Raw genomic sequence first — 25,771 nt, 5'->3', positions numbered from 1 at the left:
TGACCCATGCCGTAATCGAACCTGGGACCCTGGAGCTGTGAAGCCATTGTGCTATCCACAATACTACCGTGCTGCCCCACGGTACCCCACGGTACTCCAAGGAAAGACAAATGGAGATTTTTATATACTAAAGACTTACATGTACGCTGGGAGGCTGAGACGTCATCACTTTCCTTCTTGTTTGGGTAGATGGCAGTAAGGGTAACATCATATAAGGTGTCAGGATCCAGGTTATCTAAAACCTGGCTTGTCTCATTGCCATTTTTAATCATCTGGAAGAATATGCAGAAAGTGAAGGTCAAGATACGTTCAGTGCATGAAACCAATTTGTTTTCTGCAAACTGATTTCCTGAATTAAATGGGGATGTTTGAATTTAATATCACTCAAGGGGCCACAAGGACCTTAAAATCCTTTACCAACCCTTGGCTGCAGCCACCTTTCCCAGTGGCATTCCCTCATGGTCATGTGGAGTATTTCTGGAGAAAATTCAATTGAAGGAATGAACTAATTTGGACGGTTTTGTTCATTACACAAATGCTATTCTTTGAGTGGGCAACTGAGCCCAACATCTCAATACTAAAGAGCATATGGTCCGTGCGGAAAGCAGTTTTCTGATGTTGCTCGTTTTACTGGAGTGTGATTAACACGCCTCCGTTTAAAGGCCGTGTGCTTAACACTACTATGGCTCTGTGTATGTAGTTATGCTCGGAGTCGCCAGGTGCCGTATTTAGACACCGTCACAAGTATATCAAGGTCAGGTTCAAAGTAATAAATCTGTACACCGATTAGTAAGTCCAAACGATTGGCGTTTAATATAACAGATATAATAGATACACATGCATACGCTAAAGAAACTAACTTACTTCTAATACTAAACAACTAAAATACTTATCTAGACAGGAACAGGCAAGGTCAGGGGACAAGGCCTTCGTCCCGTTCTTGGTCTGCAACTCTCAGATTCTTAAAGTTGTCAGGATCTATCAAGGTCTGGATCACGTAGCGATCGTTGTATTGGCACTTACAGTTCGGTGGCTGATGCTCAACGGCCAGTGATGAAACTGGAGTCAGGATGCGATGTAACAAGTCTGGGCCGGAGTCTGGAAGCAACAGGCCGAGTCATGTGCTTGACCTTCTCTTTATAGGTCCTAGAAGTCCGTGCCCGCCTTGGGGCGGTTCTTTTACCTGCCATGTATCGATTGGGCCTTTCCCAATCGATATCTTCCAAACCCCCCCAATCTGAGGGTCGTTCCTCGATGGGTGGGGCGGTCCCTACGGCTCTTTGTGTTGGTTACTGTGGCGCCATTCTGTCTGGGCGTCTACGCAAAAGTATCCATTGATACTTAAATGTTTCTATTGTGCGGGGTCTGGATCTGGATCACCTCATTACTATGCAGATCTGTTCCCATTTGCACCTTTGGCTGAAACTCTGCACCTGGCCAAAAACTGGTTTCTGTACGTGCAGAATGCAAATTAGTCTTCTGCAAACTGCTTGTCCTCACTAAGACTTTTTCCCTCCAGCCTTAGCAGTTCTCCATTTTGTAGCCCAGTGTCCATCTTAGATGGCTACATTCCCTCCTTGTGATCCTCACAAGAAATTGTGAAGGATCACCTATGCACGTTTCTTCGAGTGCCTTTGGGTTCCCTCTTTGGGTTCCCTGACCTTAGCAAGTTCCTGGGCGTCTACGCTGTCTTTAACTATGGCAAGAAAAATTTTATCTCACATTTCTACTTGACGCTATGTCAAAGGGGTCATGCATTACCAATAACCGGGAACCTCTACCTATCACAACTACTATCCTCATCTCATTGTAAACATTTTATTACAGTCTAAAAACCTTATCCATTCACACCACATTACATATCACTTTCTGACTCGGCAGTCGAGTTCAGAACAATATAATACATTAGTGTCTTTATTAACATATTGCTTTATTCATTTCCTAGGCATCAAGGGGTTGGGGGGATTGGTTAAAACCGAAAATAGGGGATTGAACTCCGTAAATGGTTGAGGGGCAGGAACGGGAGGCTCTCCTTTTCCATTTCCTCAACCTGAGGGTCTGTACAATGATGCAGAGAATTGCAATCACCAGCAGTGATTCAATCATGTACGACATTGAGTACCATGTCATGAATTTTGTGCACCAGGTCTGAACTTCGCTGATCAGAGCTGAGCACGGGGAAGTTGGTGTGAGGGAAACATTAACGGCGGGGGTTGTGGGGGAAACGTGACTTGCTTCCACATGTACAAATACAACAACGTTTAAAACTAATAGGTAGGCTTCCATCATGGTCTTCTCTTCGTTCTCTTTGTCCTCTTCCTTCTGTATGGCCGATCCTTGCTGTGAACCTTCTTTCGCCTTTCGAAAGCTATGGGATCAAGCACAGTATCTGTCAATACACAGTTTAATATCCGTACTTGTTAGTGTATCTGTCCTCTCATTCCAATTGACCCTTAAATTACTGGCCAAGTCACACCCTGTGACTCCCCTCATTTTTTTTTTTCAAAAGCGAATTTAGGAGCAGAAATACACCTCACAACTTTCCTCCTGCGAGCCGTCTCGCAGGCTTTGCCAATTTACCATCCAAATGTTCCTGGATGTAAATAGCATGTGGGATGGCGGCCTAAGGGCGACCTAACGAAAAATGAAACAAAGTTTGGAACAAAAAGGTCGAATGGGTTGCGTATGGGCCGCTACGGGTAAGATTTGGATGGGATCCCCGGGTAAGGCGTGCTGTGCCGTACCCGAGCTTGGCTGACCAAAGTGGGTTCTCAGACAGGGCGGGTCCTCAGTGCCGTTTCTCCACTGCCTGAGTAACCTGGAATGAACGGGCAAGAATGTGTTAACCGTGGGGTTGCAGCCTCTATTCACCGAATAGAGGGGCACCTGAAAAACAAGGGAGGAGCCAAGATGCTCCTTGTGAAAAGTTGAGCTGTGCTCCAGACATTTTAGCCATAATGTGAGGTGGTCACAATCTTTTCAGCTGAAAAGATCTGCAATCAAACCCTTAACATATCAACAAGCAAACAAACATAAACTAACAAACAAAACATACGTGTAGGTTCCATCAGAAAGGATATCGCTTCCCTCAAGCGGTTCCTATTTTACATCATCTGGACACCTCACTTTTCCTCTGCCTCTGTGAACAGGGTCACAAAGGTTGCCGTATCGAGGGTCAGACACCGTGTCGTCCTGCTCTCCCGGATCCCACACCCTTGTGTGGATCAGGCATGCAATTTTGGAATTATGTGACCGGGGGTCACTTTCATCGTTACGGACAAGTCTGTATGAATTGTCCCTGTGCCAAAGTGTGGGGTCTAAACTTGAAGGGGTATTGTCGGGGTCGTCGGGGTCGGGTGGTGGGTCTGGGTTTTTAATATAGGTGACTTCCATGGGGTCACTGGAGTCGGGGTCGTAGTCGCTGCAGTGTGGGCTGTAGGGTTGTGTGCTGTGGTTGTCCTCAAAGTTAGTGTCAGTTTCGCGGTCTCTGCTGTGGCAGCTTGTGGGCGTTTTGGGGCGTGGTCTGTTGTGGTCAGTGGGCGGAGTCGTGGGCGAGTCCGATGATGAACTGGTCTGTGAGGGGGATGGTGGAATCATGTCTCTAGTGGGCGGGGCGAGATGTTCTGCTGCGTCCAGTAAGACATGGTGTGCGTGGTTAGACTGTGTTCCATATGCCTTCAGTTGGTTAATATGAAACCACGCAGTCTTTCCATTGGGGTATTTTATCCTGTAAACTGAGGGGCTAATTTTGTCCGAAATTGAATACGGGCCTGAAAATTTTGGTGCCAAAAAACTGGTGGGGTTATACACAGATAGCATTACCTGTTGCCCAACCTGCAATTCTGTGGGGTGTACGTTCTTATTCAAGCAAGCTGTGCTTTGTTTGCGTCGTTTTCCCAGTTGAACAGCGGCTGCGATCTGTGCAGACCTCACAGTCTCAACTAGGTCTTTAACAGCTTTCTCATGCGTGAGGGCCGTCACTTCGGGGCTAGTCATGTCCAGTCCTTAAAGGAATTCTGTACCTTTCATAGGGCGTCCGGTCATGAGTGTGTGTGGGGTGAAACCTGTGGATGTTGAAACCGTGTTTCGGATAAACATTAGTGCAAATGGGAGTACCGAATCCCATGTTGAATTGTTTTCCTGAACCATTTTTCTAAGGGTCGATTTTAGGGTCCGATTCATGCGCTCTACAATCCCGCTGGACTGTGGGTGATACGCAATGTGAAAATTTTGTTTAATACCGAATATGGTCAGGACGTTCTTCATGACACGTCCTGTGAAGTGAGATCCCTGGTCCGAATCTATACTTCTGGGTAAACCCCATCTCGTGAAGATGTGGTGGGTCAGGATCTTTGAGCTGTCTTAGCTGTATTCGTTCGTGAGGGGAATGCCTCTACCCATTTGGTAAAGGTATCAATTACAACCAGCACGTATTTATAGCCATTCCTACAAGGGGGCAATGGTCCTATAAAGTCGATCTGGAGGTTTGTCCAGGGGCCATTAACTGGTCGAGTATGCCGAAGCTGTGCCTTTTTGGAATACCTCTCCGGGTTATTCTGGGCGCAAATAAGGCAATTCTCAATGTAGTGGGTAACATCGGTCCTTAAATTAGGCCACCAACAGAGTTGCCTGAGGTGCCTCGTGGTCGGGTCGATCCCTTGGTGTCCATGACCGTCATGGAACAAGGCAATCCTTTGATTTCTGTCCTGCTGCGGGACCACATAAAGCTGGACCTTGATGATCACACCCTCATGTGTGGTCAGAGCGTGTCGGAACTTATCATACTGTGGCACAAAAGTCCCTTTAAAATCTCCCTGAGATCTTCATCCTGCTTCTGTGGCTCGGCTAAATCTTTGATGTCCGTCTGTGAGACTTGAACTGCACTCACAGGGGCACTAGCTGGTGCGCTAGCTGGGGGTGTCCAACAGTGTCCTCGCCTCGAACCTGCTTTAGCCAGTGCGTCGGCTTTTACATTTCCAGGGGGGGATGACCTATGGTGGCTTCTAACTTTGATAATTCCAAAGGTCCTATCCTTCACTTTGTCTAGGATGTGGCGGAGTAAAGGGGCTGATGGAAGGGGTTTCCCGTCTGCGTAGACAAAACCTCGTGTCCTCCACAGGGGTAGGAAATCCGTCAAACTGTTGCAGACGTATAGACTGTCCGAATATATGTCTGCCGGGCTGGGGAAAGAATCGGGGTGGTCCACTATGTAAGCTATGGCCGCGAGCTCTGCTGCCTGCGCGCCTAAGTGACCTGGTAATTTTAAAGCTATTTCTTCGAGTGCGCGACCCTGCGCGTCCTCGACATAGATGCCGCATCCAGTGATACGCTCACCATCTAAAATCGTGGATGAACCGTCCACGTATATCTTCAGTGGGCCACACGTGTCTGTGTGTTGGGGGCTTTGTCTTGGGTTCCCTATCTTCCTGGGGGCTGTCTTCGCTATGAAAGGTCCTGTGTTGTGTAGGGGTGCTGCAATTTCACATTCATGGGGCTGTCCTGGATATTGAAGGTTGTCGGCTAAAAATGTGTGTGTCCGGTTCCGTTTAACTTTAATGTCGCGTCCTTGTAAAAGTAATGTCCACCTAGCTGCCCTAATCTGGCTAACTGAACCGTCCTTCAGTCGACCGTCTAGGAGTAACTGTGTGGGGGTGTGCTCGGTCAAAATGGTGATGGGGTTGAGTCCGGTAATGTAGGAAAAGTATTGAACTGCCCAGAAAACTGCTAGGAGGTGCCTCTCGCAGGCTGAGAATCCTTGTTCTGCTGGGTCTAAAAGTCGGGAGGCATAAGCCACTGGTCTTAGCTGCTCGTGCCGTTCCTGAAGTAACACGGCCGAGAGGGTCAGATCTGTGCTCGCTACCTCTATTGCATAGGGGGAGAGTTGGTCTGGGACTTGTAGCGCGGGTGCTGCGCTAAGGGCTTTCTTTAACTCTTCCACAGCCTCTGTTTGCTGCAGAAGCCATTCCCAAGGGGCTCCTTTCTTAAGGAGGTCTGAGAGTGGGGCTGCCTTTGTCGCGAATCCATCGATATGGTTCCGACAGTACCCAACCAGTCCTAAAAACGACCGGAGGGCTGAAACATTCTGGGGAAGGGGCAATTTGACAATCAAATCAATTCTTTTGAATTCGATCTCGCGTTTGCCGTGCGTGATGTCTGTATCCAAATACATCACTTTGTTTTCCAATAACTGGGCCTTTCTGGGGTTAACTTTACATCCAATCGAGGTTAAAAGTTCCAGGAGCTCGGCCAGAAGCGTAACGTGCTCTGCCTTTGTGTCTGTCTGCAGTAATAGGTCGTCCACATACTGTACCAGATATTCGGGTCGGGAAAATTTTTCTAAACCATTCGCCAGCTGTCGGTGGAAAATGGAGGGGGAATTGTGGAATCCTTGTGGGAGGCATGTCCACGTATACTGCTGTCCTTTGAATGTGAAGGCAAATTTGTACTGGCACGCCTTTGCCAATGGGATTGACCAGAAGCCATTGCTAATGTCCAATACCGTGAAATATTTGGAGTGGAGTCCCTGTTTGAGCATGGTCTCGGGACTTGTTGCTACCGTGGGGGCTACTGCTGGGGTTACTTTATTGAGCCCCCGATAATCAATGGTCAGACGCCATGATCCGTCGGGCTTTCTCACTGGCCAAATAGGAGCATTATTGGTCGAGGCTACTGTCCTCAGTACACCTTGCTCCAATCAGCTACCTATTACTTTCTCTATTTCTCCCTCTGCTTCTAGGGGAAATCTGTATTGTTTCTGTGGTCGGGGGTCAGGTCCGGTAACGTGAACTTGTCCAGTCATTCTGCCGCAGTCGTGCCGGTGACTGGCAAACGCTGTCCTGTGTGTGTTTAAAACTGCTCTCACTTGTCTGTCCGTGTTTAGTGTAGTCAGGTCGAAAGAATATTCGCCTACTGCGCTAATCCGATTTGCGTACTCTCCTACTGTGAGAGTAGCGGGTGCTCTGTCTGACCTTGCCATTCGCCAGACACACTGGTTGACTGGGTCGAACGACAGGCTATGGGCATTCATAAAGTCTGTACCCAATATGTGTTCTGCTGAACGGGGAAGATTTACTAAAACGACGGGGTGTTTGGTAGAGATGTTCCCTAGCTGGATTGCTACGGGGGCTGTAATGTGTCCCTGTTGCGAGTGACCTGTAAAACCGCTAAGTGTGATGGTGGAGGTGGTCGGCCACGTGTCTGCCTGTGCCGTGGTTGTGGAATTAATTGTGGTGCGGGACCCTCCTGTGTCCCAAAGTAACTCTATGGGCTTCCCTCTAACCTTAGCTGTGACTACTGGTCTCCCGGATTGATCCCAAAGAGTGTCACAGACCCAAGTGGGGGAGCCCGAACACCGTCAGTCCGTTCCGTCCACCTTGGTCTGTTCTGACTGTATCCCTATACAATGGATCGGCTTTGCTCTATTTCTATTCAGAGTGCCTGTCTGCTGGCCTCTCTGTGATCTTTGGGGTGCATTGCATTCCTTTGCAAAATGTCCTAAGTGACCACAGTTGTGGCATTCCTGCGACTTCTGTGGACGGCTGTTCTTCCCTTCATTTACCCATGCGGGGCTTTGGTGTGCTCTCACTGCCTGAATGTCCGCTGCAGCCTGAGCTTCATCTGGCGTCTTTATTTTAATTTTGCCCTGAACCGATTGTTCCCAAGCGCGGGACAATCTTTTCAGAACCCATTTCTCGTTATGGGCCTCTTCTGAGGGGTCATAGCTATTGCAAGCACTCTGTCCTGCATCTGTGGCATGGGAAATTATGGTACGCGTCCATTTAACCATGTTGTCACGGTTCAAATGCGCTCTATTTAAATCGCCGAAAACTGCGTTAAAATGGATCCACAGCCTTCCTGCAAATGCTGTGGGATGCTCTGTTTTCTTTTGTCGGCACTTGTTTAGTCCTTCAACTGGGTGACCTCGGTTATACCCTATGGCATCTAAAATGGAGGCGTGCATTTCCTCTAGTGTGCCTCCTCCAACATTTTGTGGGTCGGGGAGGGCTGCTACTACAGACGGGTCTAAGCTCAGAACCGTGAGCTTAACCTGCTCTCTCTCGTCCAGGCCGTACATGGTAGCCTGTTGTTTCACTTCCGCGAAAAATTGGTGGGGGTCTGCGGTGGGGAGAAACGGAGTGATTTTCTCACACGCGTCCCTGAGTTGGGTTACAGTTAAGGGGGTGGTGTAGGTGATATCGGGTGCGCCTTTTGTGATCGCTTTCCTTTGGGTGGTGACTGGATTCATAGGTGCGGTAACTATCTGATCTGTGGGGGGTTGGGGTGCTTTTCTTTTCTTCTGCCTTCTAGTGCAGTAATGCCATTCAGAAAGAATGTGCTTATGCTTTTGTAGGTTATGCTTTCAAGAGCTCATCCCACCCAATTGAGTTTTGGCCGATCTCCAAATTTTCCAGTCCTGCCCGTGACTGTGTGTCCCTGTTGGGAATGGAAAATACCTGCTGTTTTCAGTGTGATCATGTCACCACTGATCATGCTGAACATAGCGCTGCACTGTCTCACTTAATTCCTGCCAGTCTGGGGCATTCTCCTCATCTAGCTGTGTTCCAAAGGTACTTTGGAACCCATTCTGCACTGAAAGCAGAGATTGCAGCTCCGCAATCTGCTTCATGCACTTGGCATGATCCACTGTACTTTGTCTTTGTCTGTGGTGGCAGCATGGAGTGCTCTTAAAGCTGCCTTTAGGTCAGAGCATTGCCTCTGCAATGCCTCTACCTGCTTTTCTGATTCTTCTCTTATCAGGACGGCACGTTGCACGTCCTGATAGGCTTTTTCATACTGGGTCTGGGAACTGCTCAGATGGGCTAGACATGACTGATGTGCCCTCTTGGCATCATCCACCTCGCTACCCTTCTCTGCCAGCTTCCCTCTAAGTTCCATGTTTTCCTTCTCGATGTCCCTGACATCCACTTTGCTCATCCTATTTCTCTCTTCTAATTCTGCCCGGAGCGTCTGAACAACCTCCTCAGTGCCTCGCAACTGTGCCAAACAGGACACGATTGCCTAGAGCTTGCGTGATTTACTAAGGTTTTTCTTATGAATTTGAGAGAGGTTCTCCCACCAAGTATGTCCTATACTTCCGGGACCTGTCTCCTCATTCATACAGAACTCTTTCCAAAGGGGCCATCCCTTTCCTTGCAGATACTTGCGGAGTTCCAGCTCCCACACGGGACACTGACCTACTCGGCTACTGCTGGTCGCTGCGACCACAAACCGTTCTGGGTTCATGAGGCGTTCCATTGCCTGCATGGCCATTTTCTCTTTCTCTCTGAATTTAGGACAGGGGGTGTTGAGGTAATGTTTTACAAGACGGGTAAGGCTTTCGCTATGTTCCGCTCACAAAACTCCCGACAGTTTGTCGCAACAAAAAGCTCTCAGGTTTACCTTACAACCCTGTTAGTACGCATGCACAAAACACACTTCCGAATTATATTTATTCGTTTGAACACCTTGATTACTTGTGATTTTTTTCTTTTTCTTTACTCAGATTTCTAATTCAAATTTCTGGGTCCTCGACGGAGTGGGGGTGCCACTTGTAACCGCGTCCCGTCAGGATGTCGCCACTAAATGTTGCTTGTTTTACTGGAGTGTGATTAACACACCTCCGTTTAAAGGCCGTGTGCTTAACACTACTATGGCTCTGTGTATGTAGCTATGCTCGGAGTCGCCAGGTGCCGTATTTAGACACCGTCACAAGTATATCAAGGTCAGGTTCAAAGTAATAAATCTGTACACCGATTAGTAAGTCCAAACGATTAGTGTTTATTATAACAAATATAATAGATACACATGCATACGCTAAAGAGACTAACTTACTTCTAATACTAAACAACTAAAATACTTATCTAGACACGAACAGGCAAGGTCAGGGGACAAGGCCTTCGTCCCGTTCTTGGTCTGCAACTCTCAGATTCTTAAAGTTGTCAGGATCTAGCAAGGTCTGGATTACGTAGCGATCGTTGTATTGGCACTTACAGTTCGGTGGCTGATGCTCAACGGCCGGTGATGAAACTGGAGTCAGGATGCGATGTAACAAGTCTGGGCCGGAGTCTGGAAGCAACAGACCGAGTCATGTGCTTGACCTTCTCTTTATATGTCCGAGAAGTCCGTGCCCCCCTTGGGCGGTTCTTTTACCTGCCATGTATCGATTGGGCCTTTCCCAATCGATATCTTCCAAACCCCCCCAATCTGAGGGTCGTTCCTCGATGGGTGGGGCGGTCCCTACGGCTCTTTGTGTTGGTTACTGTGGCGCCATTCTGTCTGGGCGTCTACGCAAAAGTATCCATTGATACTTAAATGTTTCTATTGTGCGGGGTCTGGATCTGGATCACCTCATTACTATGCAGATCTGTTCCCATTTGCACCTTTGGCTGAAACTCTGCACCTGGCCAAAAACTGGTTTCTGTTCGTGCAGAATGCAAATTAGTCTTCTGCAAACTGCTTGTCCTCACTAAGACTGTTTTTCCCTGCAGCCTTAGCAGTTCTCCATTTTGTAGCCCAGTGTCCATCTTAGATGGCTACATTGATCACCTTCTCGTACAGTAATGCCATTCAGAAAGAATGTGCTTATGCACATTCCCTGTTGGGAATGGAAAATACCTGCTGTTTTCAGTGTGATCATGCCACCACGACCAGCAGAGAATGCAACTCATTAGCAAGTGTGGAAAGGATTACAAGGATGCAATGAAACATCGTTGCTGGAAAGGAGGAACATTTTCATACATATACAGATCTGGCTGACAGCGGTTTTGCTTCACACTCGCATGTTGCAAGGCATATTTCAAAATCAGCTCGAGCTACACAGAACAGAAAGTATGGATGTCATCACCTCTTTTTTGTCCCCTCCCCCAGATGGAACCCAGCTGATTCTGTACTGGTCCGCCTCCTCCGATCCATGATCCCAGTCCATCCGGAAACTTTTCCTCGTGATATCTGAGAAGCGTAGGTTTGATGGTGGTTGGTCAACCGCTGTGTGAGTAGAATGAGACCTTAAATGTACACATGTAGCAGAAAGGTAACAGAATCTGACAGAGCAGAAATGAGTAGAGGCCATCTGAGCAATGATTTGAGATACTGGTAATGATCACCAACAACTTGTTTTGATAAACGTGCCTTTAATGCAGTAAAATGTCCTGAGGCACTTCAGAACATAGAACATATGTGGGGCTGGTTTAGCTCACTCAGCTAAATCGCTGGCTTTTAAAGCAGACCAAGCAGGCCAGCAGCACGGTTCGATTCCCGTACCAGCCTCCCCGGACAGGCGCCGGAATGTGGCGACTAGGGGCTTTTCACAGTAACTTCATTGAAGCCTACTCGTGACAATAAGCGATTTTCATTTCATTTCACATAGAACAGAACAGGCACTTCGGCCCTCCATGTTGTGCTAACCTGTGAAACCATTGTCAAGCCCATCTACACTATTCCCTTATCATCCATATGTTTATCCAATGACCATTTAAATGCCCTTAATATTGGCGAGTCCACTCCTGTTGCAGGCAGGACATTCCGCTCCCTTACTATTCTCTGAATAAAGAATAAAGAATAAAGAAGCTGCCATCAGTCCTATATCTATCTCCCCTGAATTTAAAGCTATGTCCCCATGTGCTGATCATTATTATCCGAGGAAAAAGTCTCTCACTGTTCACCATATCTAATCCTCTGGTTATCTTGTATGCCTCCATTAAGTCATCTCTAAACCTTCTTTTCTCTGACGAAAACAGCCTCAAGACCCTCAGCCTTCCCTCATAAGATCTTCCCTCCAGACCAGGCAACATCCTGGTAAATCTCCTCTGCACCCTTTCCAATACTTCCATATCGTTCCTATTATGCAGCAACCAGAACTGCACGCACTACTCCAAATGCAGACGCACCAGAGTTTTGTACAGCTGCAACATGACCTCATGGCTCCAAAACTCAATCTCTCCAGCAATAAAAGATAACACACCAAATTATTAATAGCACTATCTACCGGAGTGACAACTTTCAGAGATCTATGGCATGGACACCGAGATCTCTCCGCTCATCCACACTACCAAGAATCTTACCAATAGCCCAGTACTCTGTCTTCCTGTTATTCCTTCCAAAATGAATCACCTCACACTTTTCTGCATTAAAGTCCATTTGCCACCTGTCAGTCCAGCTCTGCAGCTTATACTGCTCCTCCGTAACTTGCAACATCGTTCCGCACTGTTCACAACTCCACCGAGTTTAGTGTCATCTGCAGGTTTACTCACCCATACTTCTACGCCCTCCTCCAGGCCATTTATAAAAATGAGAAACAACAGTGCCCCCAAAACAGTTCTTTGTGGTACACCACTAGTAACTGAACTCCGGCTGAACATTTCCTATCAAATTTGTCTTCTTCCAGCTAGCCAATTTCTGATCCACACTGCTAAATTACCCTGAATCCCATGTCTCCGTGTCTTCTGCAATGGCCCACCATGCGGAAGCTCATCAAACGCTTTACTGAAATCCATGTACACCAATCAACTGCTTTACCCTCGACCACCTGTTTGGTCACCTTTTCAAAGAACTCAATAACGTTTGTGAGGCACGACCTACCCTTCACAAAACCGTGTTGACTATCTCTAATCAAATTATTCCTTTCCAGATGATTATAAATTCTATCTCTTCTGAGACTTTCCAAGATATTGCCCACAACAGAGTAAGGCTCACTGGTCTATAGTTACCGGGGTAGTCCCTATTCCCCTTCTTGAACAAGGGGACAACATTTGATGTCCTCCAACCTACTGGCACTATTCCTGTAGGCAAAGATAATATAAAGATCAAAGCCAAAGGCTCCGCAATCTCTTCCCTTAATTCACAGAGAATCCTAGGATAAATCCCATCAAGCTCAGGGGACTGAGGTATTTTCACACTTTCCAGAATTGCTCACACCTCCTCCTTTAAGTCAAGTAGCCTGTACCTCATTATTCTCCTCAACAACATCATCGTTTTCCTGTGTGAATACTGATGGAAAAATATTCATTCAGCACCTCTCCTATCTCCTTGGACTCCACGCACAACTTTCCTTGACAGGCCCACATCTTACCCTAGTCATTCTTTTATTCCTCACATACCCATAGAAAGCTTTAGGGTTATCCTTGATCCTACGTGCCAAAGATTTCTCATGTCCCCTCCTGGCTCTTCTGAGCTGTCTCTTTAGATCCTTCCTAGCTAACCTGTAACTCCGAGCGCCCTAACTGAAACTTCACGTCTCATCTTTACATAAGCCTCCTTCCTCTTGACATGTGATTCAACTACTTTAGTAAACCACGGTTCCCTCGCTTGACCACTTCCTCCCTCCCTGACAGGCACATAAGAACATAAGAACTAGAAGCAGGAGAAGGCCACATGGCCCCTCGATCCTGCTCCACCATTCAATGAGATCATGGCTGATTTTTGTTGACTCAGCTCCACTTTCCGGCCCGAACACCATAACCCTGAATCCCTTTATTCTTGACAAAGCTATCGATCTTTCTCTAAAAAAACATTTCATGAAGGAGCCTCAACTGCTTCACTGGGCAAGGAATTCTATAGGTGCACAACCTTTTGGGTGAAGAAGTTCCTCCTAAACTCACACCTCAATCTATTTCCCCTTATTTTGAAGCTGTGCCCCCGCGTTCTGCTTTCACCTGCCAGTGCAAATAACCTGCCCACATCTATCCTATCTATTCCCTTTATAATTTCACATGTTTCTGGAAGATCCCTCCTTCATCCTTCTAAATTCCAACGAGTACAGACCCAGACTATGCAACTTCTCGTAATCCAACCCCTTCAGCTCTGGGATTAACCTAGTGAATCTCCTTTGCACAACCTCCAGTCCGTCCTTTCTCAGGTAAGGGAACCTAAACTGAACACAATACTCCAGGTTTGGCCTCACTGACATCTTATACAATTGCAGCATAACCTCCCTAGTCTTGAACTCCATCTCTTGAGCAATGAATGACAAAATTCCATTCTCTTTCTTATTCACCTGTTGTAACTGTAACCAATATTTTCGACTCATGCACGAGTACACCCAGGTCTCTCTGCACAGCAGCATGTTTTAATATTTTGTCATTTAATTAATTATCCTGTTTGCTGTTATTCCAACCAAAATGGATAACCACACATTTGTCAACATTGTATTCCATTTGCCAGACCCTAGTCCATTCACTTAACCGATCCAAATTCCTCTGCAGGCTTCCGGAATCCTCTGCACTTTTTGCTTTACCACTCATCTTAGTGTCGTCTGCAAACCTGGACATATTGCCCTTTGTCCCCAATTCCAAATCATTGAAGCAAATTGTGAATAATTGCGGTCCCAGCACTGAACCCTGAGAGACACCACTAGCTACTGATTGCCAACCAGAGAAACACTCATTAATCCCCACTCTTTGCTTTCTATTAGTTAACCAATCCTCTATCCATGCTACTACTTTACCCTTAATGCCATGCATCTTTATCCTGTGCAGCAACCTTTTGTGTGGCATCTTGCCAAATGTTTTCTGGAAATCCAGATATACCACATCCATTGGCTCCCCATTATCTACCGTTCTGGTAGGGTCCTCAAAAAATTCCACTCCATTAGTAAGGCACGACCTTCCCAAAAATGAACCCATGCTTCGTCTGCCCAATGGGACAATTTCCATGCAGACGTCTCACTATTTCTTCTTTGATGATAGATTCCATCATCTTCCCTACTACCGAAGTTAAGCTAACTGGCCAATAATTACCCGCTCTCTGCCTACCTCCTTTTTTAAACAGTGATGTCACGTTTGCTCATTTCCAATCCGCCGGGACCATCCCAGAGTCTAGTGAATTTTCGTAAATTATCACTCGTGAATTTGCAGTTTCCCTAGCCATCTCTTTTAGCACTCTGTGACGCATTCCATCAGGGCCAGGAGACTTGTCTACCTTTAGCCCTATGGGCTTGCCCACCACTATCTCCTTCATGATAACAATCATCTCAAGGTCCTCACCTGCCATAGCTTCATTTCTATCAGTTACTGGCATGTTACTTCTGTCTTCCACTGTGAAGACAGACCCAAAAAACCTGTTCAGTTCCTCAGCCATTTCCTCAACTCCTATTACTAAATCACGCTTCTCATCCTCTACAGGACAGATATTTACCTGAAAAGCCCCTAGTTGCTACATTCCGTCGCCTGTTCACTCTTATAATCTATCTTTCTCTTCTTTATAGCTTTTTTAGTAGCTTTCTGTAGCCCCTTAAAGATTTCCCAGTTTTCTAGTCTCCCACTAATCTTTGCCACTTTGGGTGCTTTTTCCTTCAATTTGATACTCTTCCTTATTTCCTAAGATATGCATGGTCGATTTTCCCTCTTTCTACCGTCCTTCCTTTTTGTTGGTATATACTGTGAAAAATCGCTTGGAAGGTTCTCCACTGTTCCTCAACTGTTTCACCATAAAGTCTTTGCTCCCAGTCTACCTCAGCTAGCCTTTCTCTCATGCCATTGTAATCTGCTTTGTTTGAGCACAAAACACTACTGTTTGATTTCACCTTCTCACCCTCCATCTGTATTTTAAATTGCACCATACTGTTATCGCTCCTTCCGAGATTATCCCGAACTATGAGATCATTAGTCAATCCTGTCTCATGATACAGAACCAGATCTAGGGCCGCTTGTTCCCTTGAAGGTTCTGTTACATACACTTCTCGGAAACTATCACGGATATATTCTATAAACTCCTCCTCCAGGCTGCCTTGACCGACCTGGTTAAACCAATCATCATGTAGATTAAAATCCCCCATGATAACGACTGTACCATTTCTACATGCATCAGTTATTTCTTTGTTTATTGCCTGCCCCACCATATTGTTACTATTTGGTCGCCTATAGACTACTCCTATCAGTGCCTTTTTCACCTTACTATTCCTAATTTCCACCCAAATGGATTCAACCTTGTCCTCCATTGCACCGATGTCATCCCTTCCCATTGACCGGATGTCATCCTTAAATAACAGAGCTACACCACCCTTACCATCCACTCAGTCCTTCCGATTAGTTTGATATTTATCAAGGACTACTATAAAAGTCCCAAAGGCCTTGCTCACCCCCTCTGAGTCCCCAACTAAGTTCCAATCCCCATCAACCCACTTTCCCTATTTCCCTCGCTGCCTCCCTTTGTCTGAGCTGCTGTGCAATCAACCTCCTGGCCTTTTCCCCATGTACACCGCTTCCTTCACCTTCCTGAGTTCCTCCACTGCCTTTCCTGTAGTTAACAAACTAAATTCTGCCTGCAGCCTCCGGCGTTCCCTCAACAGCCCTGGCTCTGGCGCCTTCACATACTTCCTATCCACTCGTAGGCTCTCTCTTACCAGTCGGTCCTTCTCTGCCCTGTCCGTGTTACAGTGCTCACCCCAGTCCAACGCCGGCATCTCCACATCATGGCTGTCCGTCCTGTCACTGTAAGTCTGGATCTAGATCAGCTCCCCTCTCAGCACCGGCTCCAGCGCTTCCCAGACCACCGCTGCTGAGACCTCCCCCGTATCGTTTACCTGCAGGTAGTTCAGCGTCCACTTCCTCAATCTCTCGCAGACCACTTTGTCCGCCAACAGCCCCACATCCAATCTCCACTGTGGGCGGTGCTTACTGTCCATAGTGACCTGCAGGCCCACCCAGTACGGAGCATGGTCCAATATCGTAATTGCCGAATACCCCGTATCCACCACCCTCACAAACAGGGCCCTGCCCACAACAAAGAAATCTATCCAGGATTACACCTTGTGAACGTGGGAGAAGGAAGAAAATTCCCTGGCTCTCGGCTGCCTAAATCTCCACGGATCCAGCCCACCCCCTCCCACCTGCTCCATGATCCATTTCGGCTCCTTTGCCATTGCTGGCACCTTGCCCGTTCTCGAACATGACCGGTCCAGGCCTTGATCAATAACCGTGTTGAAATTCCCACCCATAATCAGCCTGTGCGATCATCCCAGGTTGAGGGTCCTCACTGAACTTTGGGAAAGGTTGACAGGGTTTATTGCTGCTGTTGCACGGTATGAAAATACAACAAAACATTTTTCCCCCACAAAGGTAAAAGTGATGTAAAAACAAAAAAATGCTGAAAATGCCCAGCTGGTCTGGCAACACCTGATGAGGAGAAAAAAAAGTCAACAGGTTTTAAGCAGTTGGGAGGTGATTAAAAAAAGTGGGAAGGTCTGTCAGAGGGTGGAAGGCAGGAGAAATTAAATGACAAAAGAGGTGTCAATGTGGGGAATGTGAAAAGATGTGGCCAGAGGAGGCGTGAATCGCAGAATAATGAGCAGCTGCTGTCTCAAAGCAGAAACAAGAGATAAATGGGTAAAAATCAAAAGATGCAAACGGAAAGGAACCAAAATGGGGCCTGGATAATGATGTAAAATTGTTGAACACGGTGTTGAGTCCAGGATGCTATAAAGCACCTCATCGATAGTTGAGGCGATAGTTGATAGCCATTGTGCTATCCACAATGCTACCGTGCTGCCCCGTGCTGCCCCACGATACCCCAAGGAAGGACAAATGGAGATTTTTATATACTAAAGACTTACATGTACGCTGGGAGGCTGAGACTTCATCACTTTCCTTCTTGTTTGGGTAGATGGCAGTAAGGGTAACATCATATAAGGTGTCAGGATCCAGGTTATCTAAAACCTGGCTTGTCTCATTGCCATTTATAATCATCTGGAAGAATAGGCAGAAAGTGAAGGTCAAGATACGGTCAGTGCATGAAACCAATTTGTTTTCTGCAAACTGATTCCCTTAATTAAATGGAGATGTTTGAATTTAATATCACTCAGGGGGGTCACAAGGACCTTAAAATCCTTTACCAACCCTTGGCTGCATCCACCTTTCCCAATGGCATTCCCTCATGGTCATGTGGAGTATTTCTGGAGAAAATTCAATTGAAGGAATGAACTAATTTGGACTGTTTTGTTCATTACACAAATGCTCTACTTTGAGTGGGCAACTGAGCCCAACATCTCAATACTAAAGAGCATATGGCCCGTGCGGAAAGCAGTTTTCTGATCACCTTCTAGTACAGTAATGCCATTCAGAAAGAATGTGCTGATGTTTCTGCAGGTTACGGTTCAAAGAGCTCATCCCACCCAATTGAGTTTTGGCCAATCTCCAAATTTTCCAGTCCTGCCCGTGACTTTGCATGTCCCTGTTGGGAATGGAAAATACCTGCTGTTTTCAGTGTGATCATGCCCCCACGACCAACAGAGAATGCAATTCATTAGCAAGTGTGGAAAGGATTACAAGGATGCAATGAAACATCGTTGCTGGAAAGGAGGAACATTTTCATACATTTACAGATCTGTCTGACAGCGGTTTTGCTTCACACTCGCATGTTGCAAGGCAAATTTAAAAATCAGCTGGAGCTACACATAAGCAGAAAGTATGGATTTCATCACCTCTTTTTTGTCCCCTCCTGCAGATGGAACCCAGCTGATTCTGTACTGGTCCGCCTCCTCCGATCCATGATCCCAGTCCACCCGGAAACTTTTCCTCGTGATGTCCGAGAAGCGTAGGTTTGATGGTGGTTGGTCAACCGCTGTGTGAGTAGAATGAGACCTTAAATGTACACATGTAGCAGAAAGGTAACAGAGTCTGACAGAGTAGAAATGAGTAGAGGCCATCTGAGCAATGATTTGAGATACTGGTAATGATCGCCAACAACTTGCATTTATAACAGTGCCTTTAATGCAGTAAAATGTCCTGAGGCACTTCAGAACATAGAACATAGAACAGGACAGGCACTTTGGCCCTCCATGTTGTGCTAACCTGTGAAACCACTGTCAAGCCCATCTACACTATTCCCTTATCATCCATATGTTTATCCAATGACCATTTAAATGCCCTTCATATTGGTGAGTCCACTCCTGTTGCATGCAGGGCATTCCGCTCCATTACTATTCTCTGAATAAAGAACATACCTCTGCCATCAGTCCTATATCTATCTCCCCTGAATTTAAAGCTATGTCCCCATGTGCTGATCATTATCATCCGAGGAAAAAGTCTCTCACTGTTCACCATATCTAATCCTCTGGTTATCTTGTGTGCCTCCATTAAGTCAGCTCTAAACCTTCTTTTCTCTGATGAAAACAGCCTCAAGACCCTCAGCCTTCCCTCATAAGATCTTCCCTCCAGACCAGGCAACATCCTGGTAAATCTCCTCTGCACCCTTTCCAATGCTTCCATGTCCTTCCTATTATGCAGCGACCAGAACTGCAAGCACTGCTCCAAATGCAGACGCACCAGAGCTTTGTACAGCTGCAACATGACCTCATGGCTCCGAAACTCAATCTCTCTAGCAATAAAAGATAACACACCAAAGTATCAATAGCACTATCTACCGGAGTGACAACATTGAGGGATCTATGTGCATGGACACCGAGATCTCTCCGCTCATCCACACTACGAAGAATCTTACCATTAGCCCAGTAATCTGTCTTCCTGTTATTCCTTCCAAAATGAATCACCTGACACTTTTCTGCATTAAAGTCCATTTGCCACCTGTCAGTCCAGCTCTGCAGCTTATACTGCTCCTCTGTAACTTGCAACATCGTTCCGCACTGTCCACAACTCAACCGAGTTTAGTGTCATCTGCAGATTTACTCACCCATACTGCTACGCCCTCCTCCAGGCCATTTATAAAAATGAGAAACAGCAGTGGCCCCAAAACAGTTCTTTGTGGTACACCACTAGTAACTGAACTCCAGCTGAACATTTCCTATCAAATTTGTCTTCTTCCAGCTAGCCAATTTCTGATCCACACTGCTATATTACCCTGAATCCCATGTCTCTGTGTCTTCTGCAATGGCCCACCATGCGGAAGCTCATCAAACGCTTTACTGAAATCCATGTACACCAATCAACTGCTTTACCCTCGACCACCTGTTTGGTCACCTTTTCAAAGAACTCAATAACGTTTGTGAGGCACGACCTACCCTTCACAAAACCGTGTTGACTATCTCTAATCAAATTATTCCTTTCCAGATGATTATAAATTCTATCTCTTCTGAGACTTTCCAAGATATTGCCCACAACAGAGTAAGGCTCACTGGTCTATAGTTACCGGGGTAGTCCCTATTCCCCTTCTTGAACAAGGGGACAACATTTGATGTCCTCCAACCTACTGGCACTATTCCTGTAGGCAAAGATAATATAAAGATCAAAGCCAAAGGCTCCGCAATCTCTTCCCTTAATTCACAGAGAATCCTAGGATAAATCCCATCAAGCTCAGGGGACTTAGGTATTTTCACACTTTCCAGAATTGCTCACACCTCCTCCTTTTGAACCTCAAGTCCTTTAAGTCAAGTAGCCTGTACCTCATTATTCTCCTCAACAACATCGTCATTTTCCTGTGTGAATACTGATGGAAAAATATTCATTCAGCACCTCTCCTATCTCCTTGGACTCCACGCACAACTTTCCTTGACAGGCCCACATCTTACCCTAGTCATTCTTTTATTCCTCACATACCCATAGAAAGCTTTAGGGTTATCCTTGATCCTACGTGCCAAAGATTTCTCATGTCCCCTCCTGGCTCTTCTGAGCTGTCTCTTTAGATCCTTCCTAGCTAACCTGTAACTCCGAGCGCCCTAACTGAAACTTCACGTCTCATCTTTACATAAGCCTCCTTCCTCTTGACATGTGATTTAACTACTTTAGTAAACCACGGTTCCCTCGCTTGACCACTTCCTCCCTCCCTGACAGGCACATAAGAACATAAGAACTAGAAGCAGGAGAGGGCCACATGGCCCCTCGATCCTGCTCCACCATTCAATGAGATCATGGCTGATTTTTGTTGACTCAGCTCCACTTTCCGGCCCGAACACCATAATCCTGAATCCCTTTATTCTTGACAAAGCTATCGATCTTTCTCTAAAAAAACATTTCATGAAGGAGCCTCAACTGCTTCACTGGGCAAGGAATTCTATAGATGCACAACCTTTTGGGTGAAGAAGTTCCTCCTAAACTCACACCTCAATCTATTTCCCCTTATTTTGAAGCTGTGCCCCCTCGTTCTGCTTTCACCTGCCAGTGCAAATAACCTGCCCACATCTATCCTATCTATTCCCTTTATAATTTCACATGTTTCTGGAAGATCCCTCCTTCATCCTTCTAAATTCCAACGAGTACAGACCCAGACTATGCAACTTCTCGTAATCCAACCCCTTCAGCTCTGGGATTAACCTAGTGAATCTCCTTTGCACAACCTCCAGTCCGTCCTTTCTCAGGTAAGGGAACCTAAACTGAACACAATACTCCAGGTTTGGCCTCACTGACATCTTATACAATTGCAGCATAACCTCCCTAGTCTTGAACTCCATCTCTTGAGCAATGAATGACAAAATTCCATTCTCTTTCTTATTCACCTGTTGTAACTGTAACCAATATTTTCGACTCATGCACGAGTACACCCAGGTCTCTCTGCACAGCAGCATGTTTTAATATTTTGTCATTTAATTAATTATCCTGTTTGCTGTTATTCCAACCAAAATGGATAACCACACATTTGTCAACATTGCATTCCATTTGCCAGACCCTAGTCCATTCACTTAACCGATCCAAATTCCTCTGCAGGCTTCCGGAATCCTCTGCACTTTTTGCTTTACCACTCATCTTAGTGTCGTCTGCAAACCTGGACATATTGCCCTTTGTCCCCAATTCCAAATCATTGAAGCAAATTGTGAATAATTGCGGTCCCAGCACTGAACCCTGAGAGACACCACTAGCTACTGATTGCCAACCAGAGAAACACTCATTAATCCCCACTCTTTGCTTTCTATTAGTTAACCAATCCTCTATCCATGCTACTACTTTACCCTTAATGCCATGCATCTTTATCCTGTGCAGCAACCTTTTGTGTGGCATCTTGCCAAATGTTTTCTGGAAATCCAGATATACCACATCCATTGGCTCCCCATTATCTACCGTTCTGGTAGGGTCCTCAAAAAATTCCACTCCATTAGTAAGGCACGACCTTCCCAAAAATGAACCCATGCTTCGTCTGCCCAATGGGACAATTTCCATGCAGACGTCTCACTATTTCTTCTTTGATGATAGATTCCATCATCTTCCCTACTACCGAAGTTAAGCTAACTGGCCAATAATTACCCGCTCTCTGCCTACCTCCTTTTTTAAACAGTGATGTCATTGCTCATTTCCAATCCGCCGGGACCATCCCAGAGTCTAGTGAATTTTCGTAAATTATCACTCGTGAATTTGCAGTTTCCCTAGCCATCTCTTTTAGCACTCTGTGACGCATTCCATCAGGGCCAGGAGACTTGTCTACCTTTAGCCCTATGGGCTTGCCCACCACTATCTCCTTCATGATAACAATCATCTCAAGGTCCTCACCTGCCATAGCTTCATTTCTATCAGTTACTGGCATGTTACTTCTGTCTTCCACTGTGAAGACAGACCCAAAAAACCTGTTCAGTTCCTCAGCCATTTCCTCGACTCCTATTATTAAATCACGCTTCTCATCCTCTGCAGGACAAATATTTACCAGAAAAGCCCCTAGTTGCTACATTCCGTCGCCTGTTCACTCTTATAATCTATCTTTCTCTTCTTTATAGCTTTTTTAGTAGCTTTCTGTAGCCCCTTAAAGATTTCCCAGTTTTCTAGTCTCCCACTAATCTTTGCCACTTTGGGTGCTTTTTCCTTCAATTTGATACTCTTCCTTATTTCCTAAGATATGCATGGTCGATTTTCCCTCTTTCTACCGTCCTTCCTTTTTGTTCGTCTATACTGTGAAAAATCGCTTGGAAGGTTCTCCACTGTTCCTCAACTGTTTCACCATAAAGTCTTTGCTCCCAGTCTACCTCAGCTAGCCTTTCTCTCATGCCATTGTAATCTGCTTTGTTTGAGCACAAAACACTACTGTTTGATTTCACCTTCTCACCCTCCATCTGTATTTTAAATTGCACCATACTGTTATCGCTCCTTCCGAGATTATCCCGAACTATGAGATCATTAGTCAATCCTGTCTCATGATACAGAACCAGATCTAGGGCCGCTTGTTCCCTTGAAGGTTCTGTTACATACACTTCTCGGAAACTATCACGGATATATTCTATAAACTCCTCCTCCAGGCTGCCTTGACCGACCTGGTTAAACCAATCATCATGTAGATTAAAATCCCCCATGATAACGACTGTACCATTTCTACATGCATCAGTTATTTCTTTGTTTATTGTCTGCCCCACCATATTGTTACTATTTGGTCGCCTATAGACTACTCCTATCAGTGCCTTTTTCACCTGATTATTCCTAATTTCCACCCAAATGGATTCAACCTTGTCCTCCATTGCACCGATGTCATCCCTTCCCATTGCCCGGATGTCATCCTTAAATAACAGAGCTACACCACCCTTACCATCCACTCAGTCCTTCCGATTAGTTTGATATTTATCAAGGACTACTATAAAAGTCCCAAAGGCCTTGCTCACCCCCTCTGAGTCCCCAACTAAGTTCCAATCCCCATCAACCCACTTTCCCTATTTCCCTCGCTGCCTCCCTTTGTCTGAACTGCTGTGCAATCAACCTCCTGCCCTTTTCCCCATGTACACCACTTCCTTCACCTTCCTGAGTTCCTCCACTGCCTTTCCTGTAGTTAACAAACTAAATTCTGCCTGCAGCCTCCGGCGTTCCCTCAACAGCCCTGGCTCTGGCGCCTTCACATACTTCCTATCCACTCGTAGGCTCTCTCTTACCAGTCGGTCCTTCTCTGCCCTGTCCGTGTTACAGTGCTCACCCCAGTCCAACGCCGGCATCTCCACATCATGGCTGTCCGTCCTGTCACTGTAAGTCTGGATCTAGATCAGCTCCCCTCTCAGCACCGGCTCCAGCGCTTCCCAGACCACCGCTGCTGAGACCTCCCCCGTATCGTTTACCTGCAGGTAGTTCAGCGTCCACTTCCTCAATCTCTCGCAGACAACTTTGTCCGCCAACAGCCCCACATCCAATCTCCACTGTGGGCGCTGCTTACTGTCCATAGTGACCTGCAGGCCCACCCAGTACGGAGCATGGTCCAATATCGTAATTGCCGAATACCCCGTATCCACCACCCTCACCAACAGGGCCCTGCCCACAACAAAGAAATCTATCCAGGATTACACCTTGTGAACGTGGGAGAAGGAAGAAAATTCGCTGGCTCTCGGCTGCCTAAATCTCCACGGATCCAGCCCACCCCCTCCCACCTGCTCCATGATCCATTTCGGCTCCTTTGCCATTGCTGGCACCTTGCCCGTTCTCGAACATGACCGGTCCAGGCCTTGATCAATAACCGTGTTGAAATCCCCACCCATAATCAGCCTGTGCGATCATCCCAGGTTGAGGGTCCCACTGAACTTTGGGAAAGGTTGACAGGGTTTATTGCTGCTGTTGCACGGTATGAAAATACAACAAAACATTTTTCCCCTACAAAGGTAAAAGCGATGTAAAAACAAAAAAATGCTGAAAATGCCCAGCTGGTCTGGCAACACCTGATGAGGAGAAAAAAAAGTCAACAGGTTTTAAGCAGATGGGAGGTGATTAAAAAAAGTGGGAAGGTCTGTCAGAGGGTGGAAGGCAGGAGAAATTAAATGACAAAAGAGGTGTCAATGTGGGGAATGTGAAAAGATGTGGCCAGGGGAGGCGTGAATCGCAGAATAATGAGCAGCTGCTGTCTCAAAGCAGAAACAAGAGATAAATGGGTAAAAATCAAAAGATGCAAACGGAAAGGAACCAAAATGGGGCCTGGATAATGATGTAAAATTGTTGAACACGGTGTTGAGTCCAGGATGCTATAAAGCACCTCATCGATAGTTGAGGCGATAGTTGATAGCCATTGTGCTGTCCACAATGCTACCGTGCTGCCCCGTGCTGCCCCACGATACCCCAAGGAAGGACAAATGGAGATTTTTATATACTAAAGACTTACATGTACGCTGGGAGGCTGAGACTTCATCACTTTCCTTCTTGTTTGGGTAGATAGCAGTAAGGGTAACATCATATAAGGTGTCAGGATCCAGGTTATCTAAAACCTGGCTTGTCTCATTGCCATTTATAATCATCTGGAAGAATAGGCAGAAAGTGAAGGTCAAGATACGGTCAGTGCATGAAACCAATTTGTTTTCTGCAAACTGATTCCCTTAATTAAATGGAGATGTTTGAATTTAATATCACTCAGGGGGGTCACAAGGACCTTAAAATCCTTTACCAACCCTTGGCTGCATCCACCTTTCCCAATGGCATTCCCTCATGGTCATGTGGAGTATTTCTGGAGAAAATTCAATTGAAGGAATGAACTAATTTGGACTGTTTTGTTCATTACACAAATGCTCTTCTTTGAGTGGGAACTGAGCCCAACATCTCAATACTAAAGAGCATATGGTCCGTGCGGAAAGCAGTTTTCTGATCACCTTCTAGTACAGTAATTCCATTCAGAAAGAATGTGCTGATGTTTCTGCAGGTTATGGTTTCAAGAGCTCATCCCACCCAATTGAGTTTTGGCCAATCTCCAAATTTTCCAGTCCTGCCCGTGACTTTGCATGTCCCTGTTGGGAATGGAAAATACCTGCTGTTTTCAGTGTGATCATGCCCCCACGACCAACAGAGAATGCAACTCATTAGCAAGTGTGGAAAGGATTACAAGGATGCAATGAAACATCGTTGCTGGAAAGGAGGAACATTTTCATACATTTACAGATCTGTCTGACAGCGGTTTTGCTTCACACTCGCATGTTGCAAGGCAAATTTAAAAATCAGCTGGAGCTACACAG

General features: G+C 46.1%; 1 protein-coding gene across 1 annotated transcript in view; it reads right to left on the bottom strand.

The window, feature by feature from the left end:
• The window catches only part of LOC119963598 (tenascin-X-like), a 621,159-nt gene that overhangs the window by 112,789 nt on the left and 482,599 nt on the right, over nt 1-25,771 (bottom strand). The window contains exons 84-88 of the mRNA XM_038792929.1: nt 24,931-25,063; nt 18,413-18,552; nt 17,546-17,678; nt 10,844-10,983; nt 140-272 (exon numbers count right to left, since the gene is read on the bottom strand). Of these exons, the coding sequence (XP_038648857.1) occupies nt 140-272; nt 10,844-10,983; nt 17,546-17,678; nt 18,413-18,552; nt 24,931-25,063 (679 nt within the window). The remainder of the gene's footprint in view (nt 1-139; nt 273-10,843; nt 10,984-17,545; nt 17,679-18,412; nt 18,553-24,930; nt 25,064-25,771) is intronic.

The sequence above is a fragment of the Scyliorhinus canicula genome, chromosome 3 (genome assembly GCF_902713615.1).
Source record: "Scyliorhinus canicula chromosome 3, sScyCan1.1, whole genome shotgun sequence".
NCBI classification, from domain to species: domain Eukaryota; kingdom Metazoa; phylum Chordata; class Chondrichthyes; order Carcharhiniformes; family Scyliorhinidae; genus Scyliorhinus; species Scyliorhinus canicula.
The sequence above is the reverse complement of the archived record's forward strand: the minus strand, read 5'-3'. Positions and strand labels throughout refer to the sequence as shown.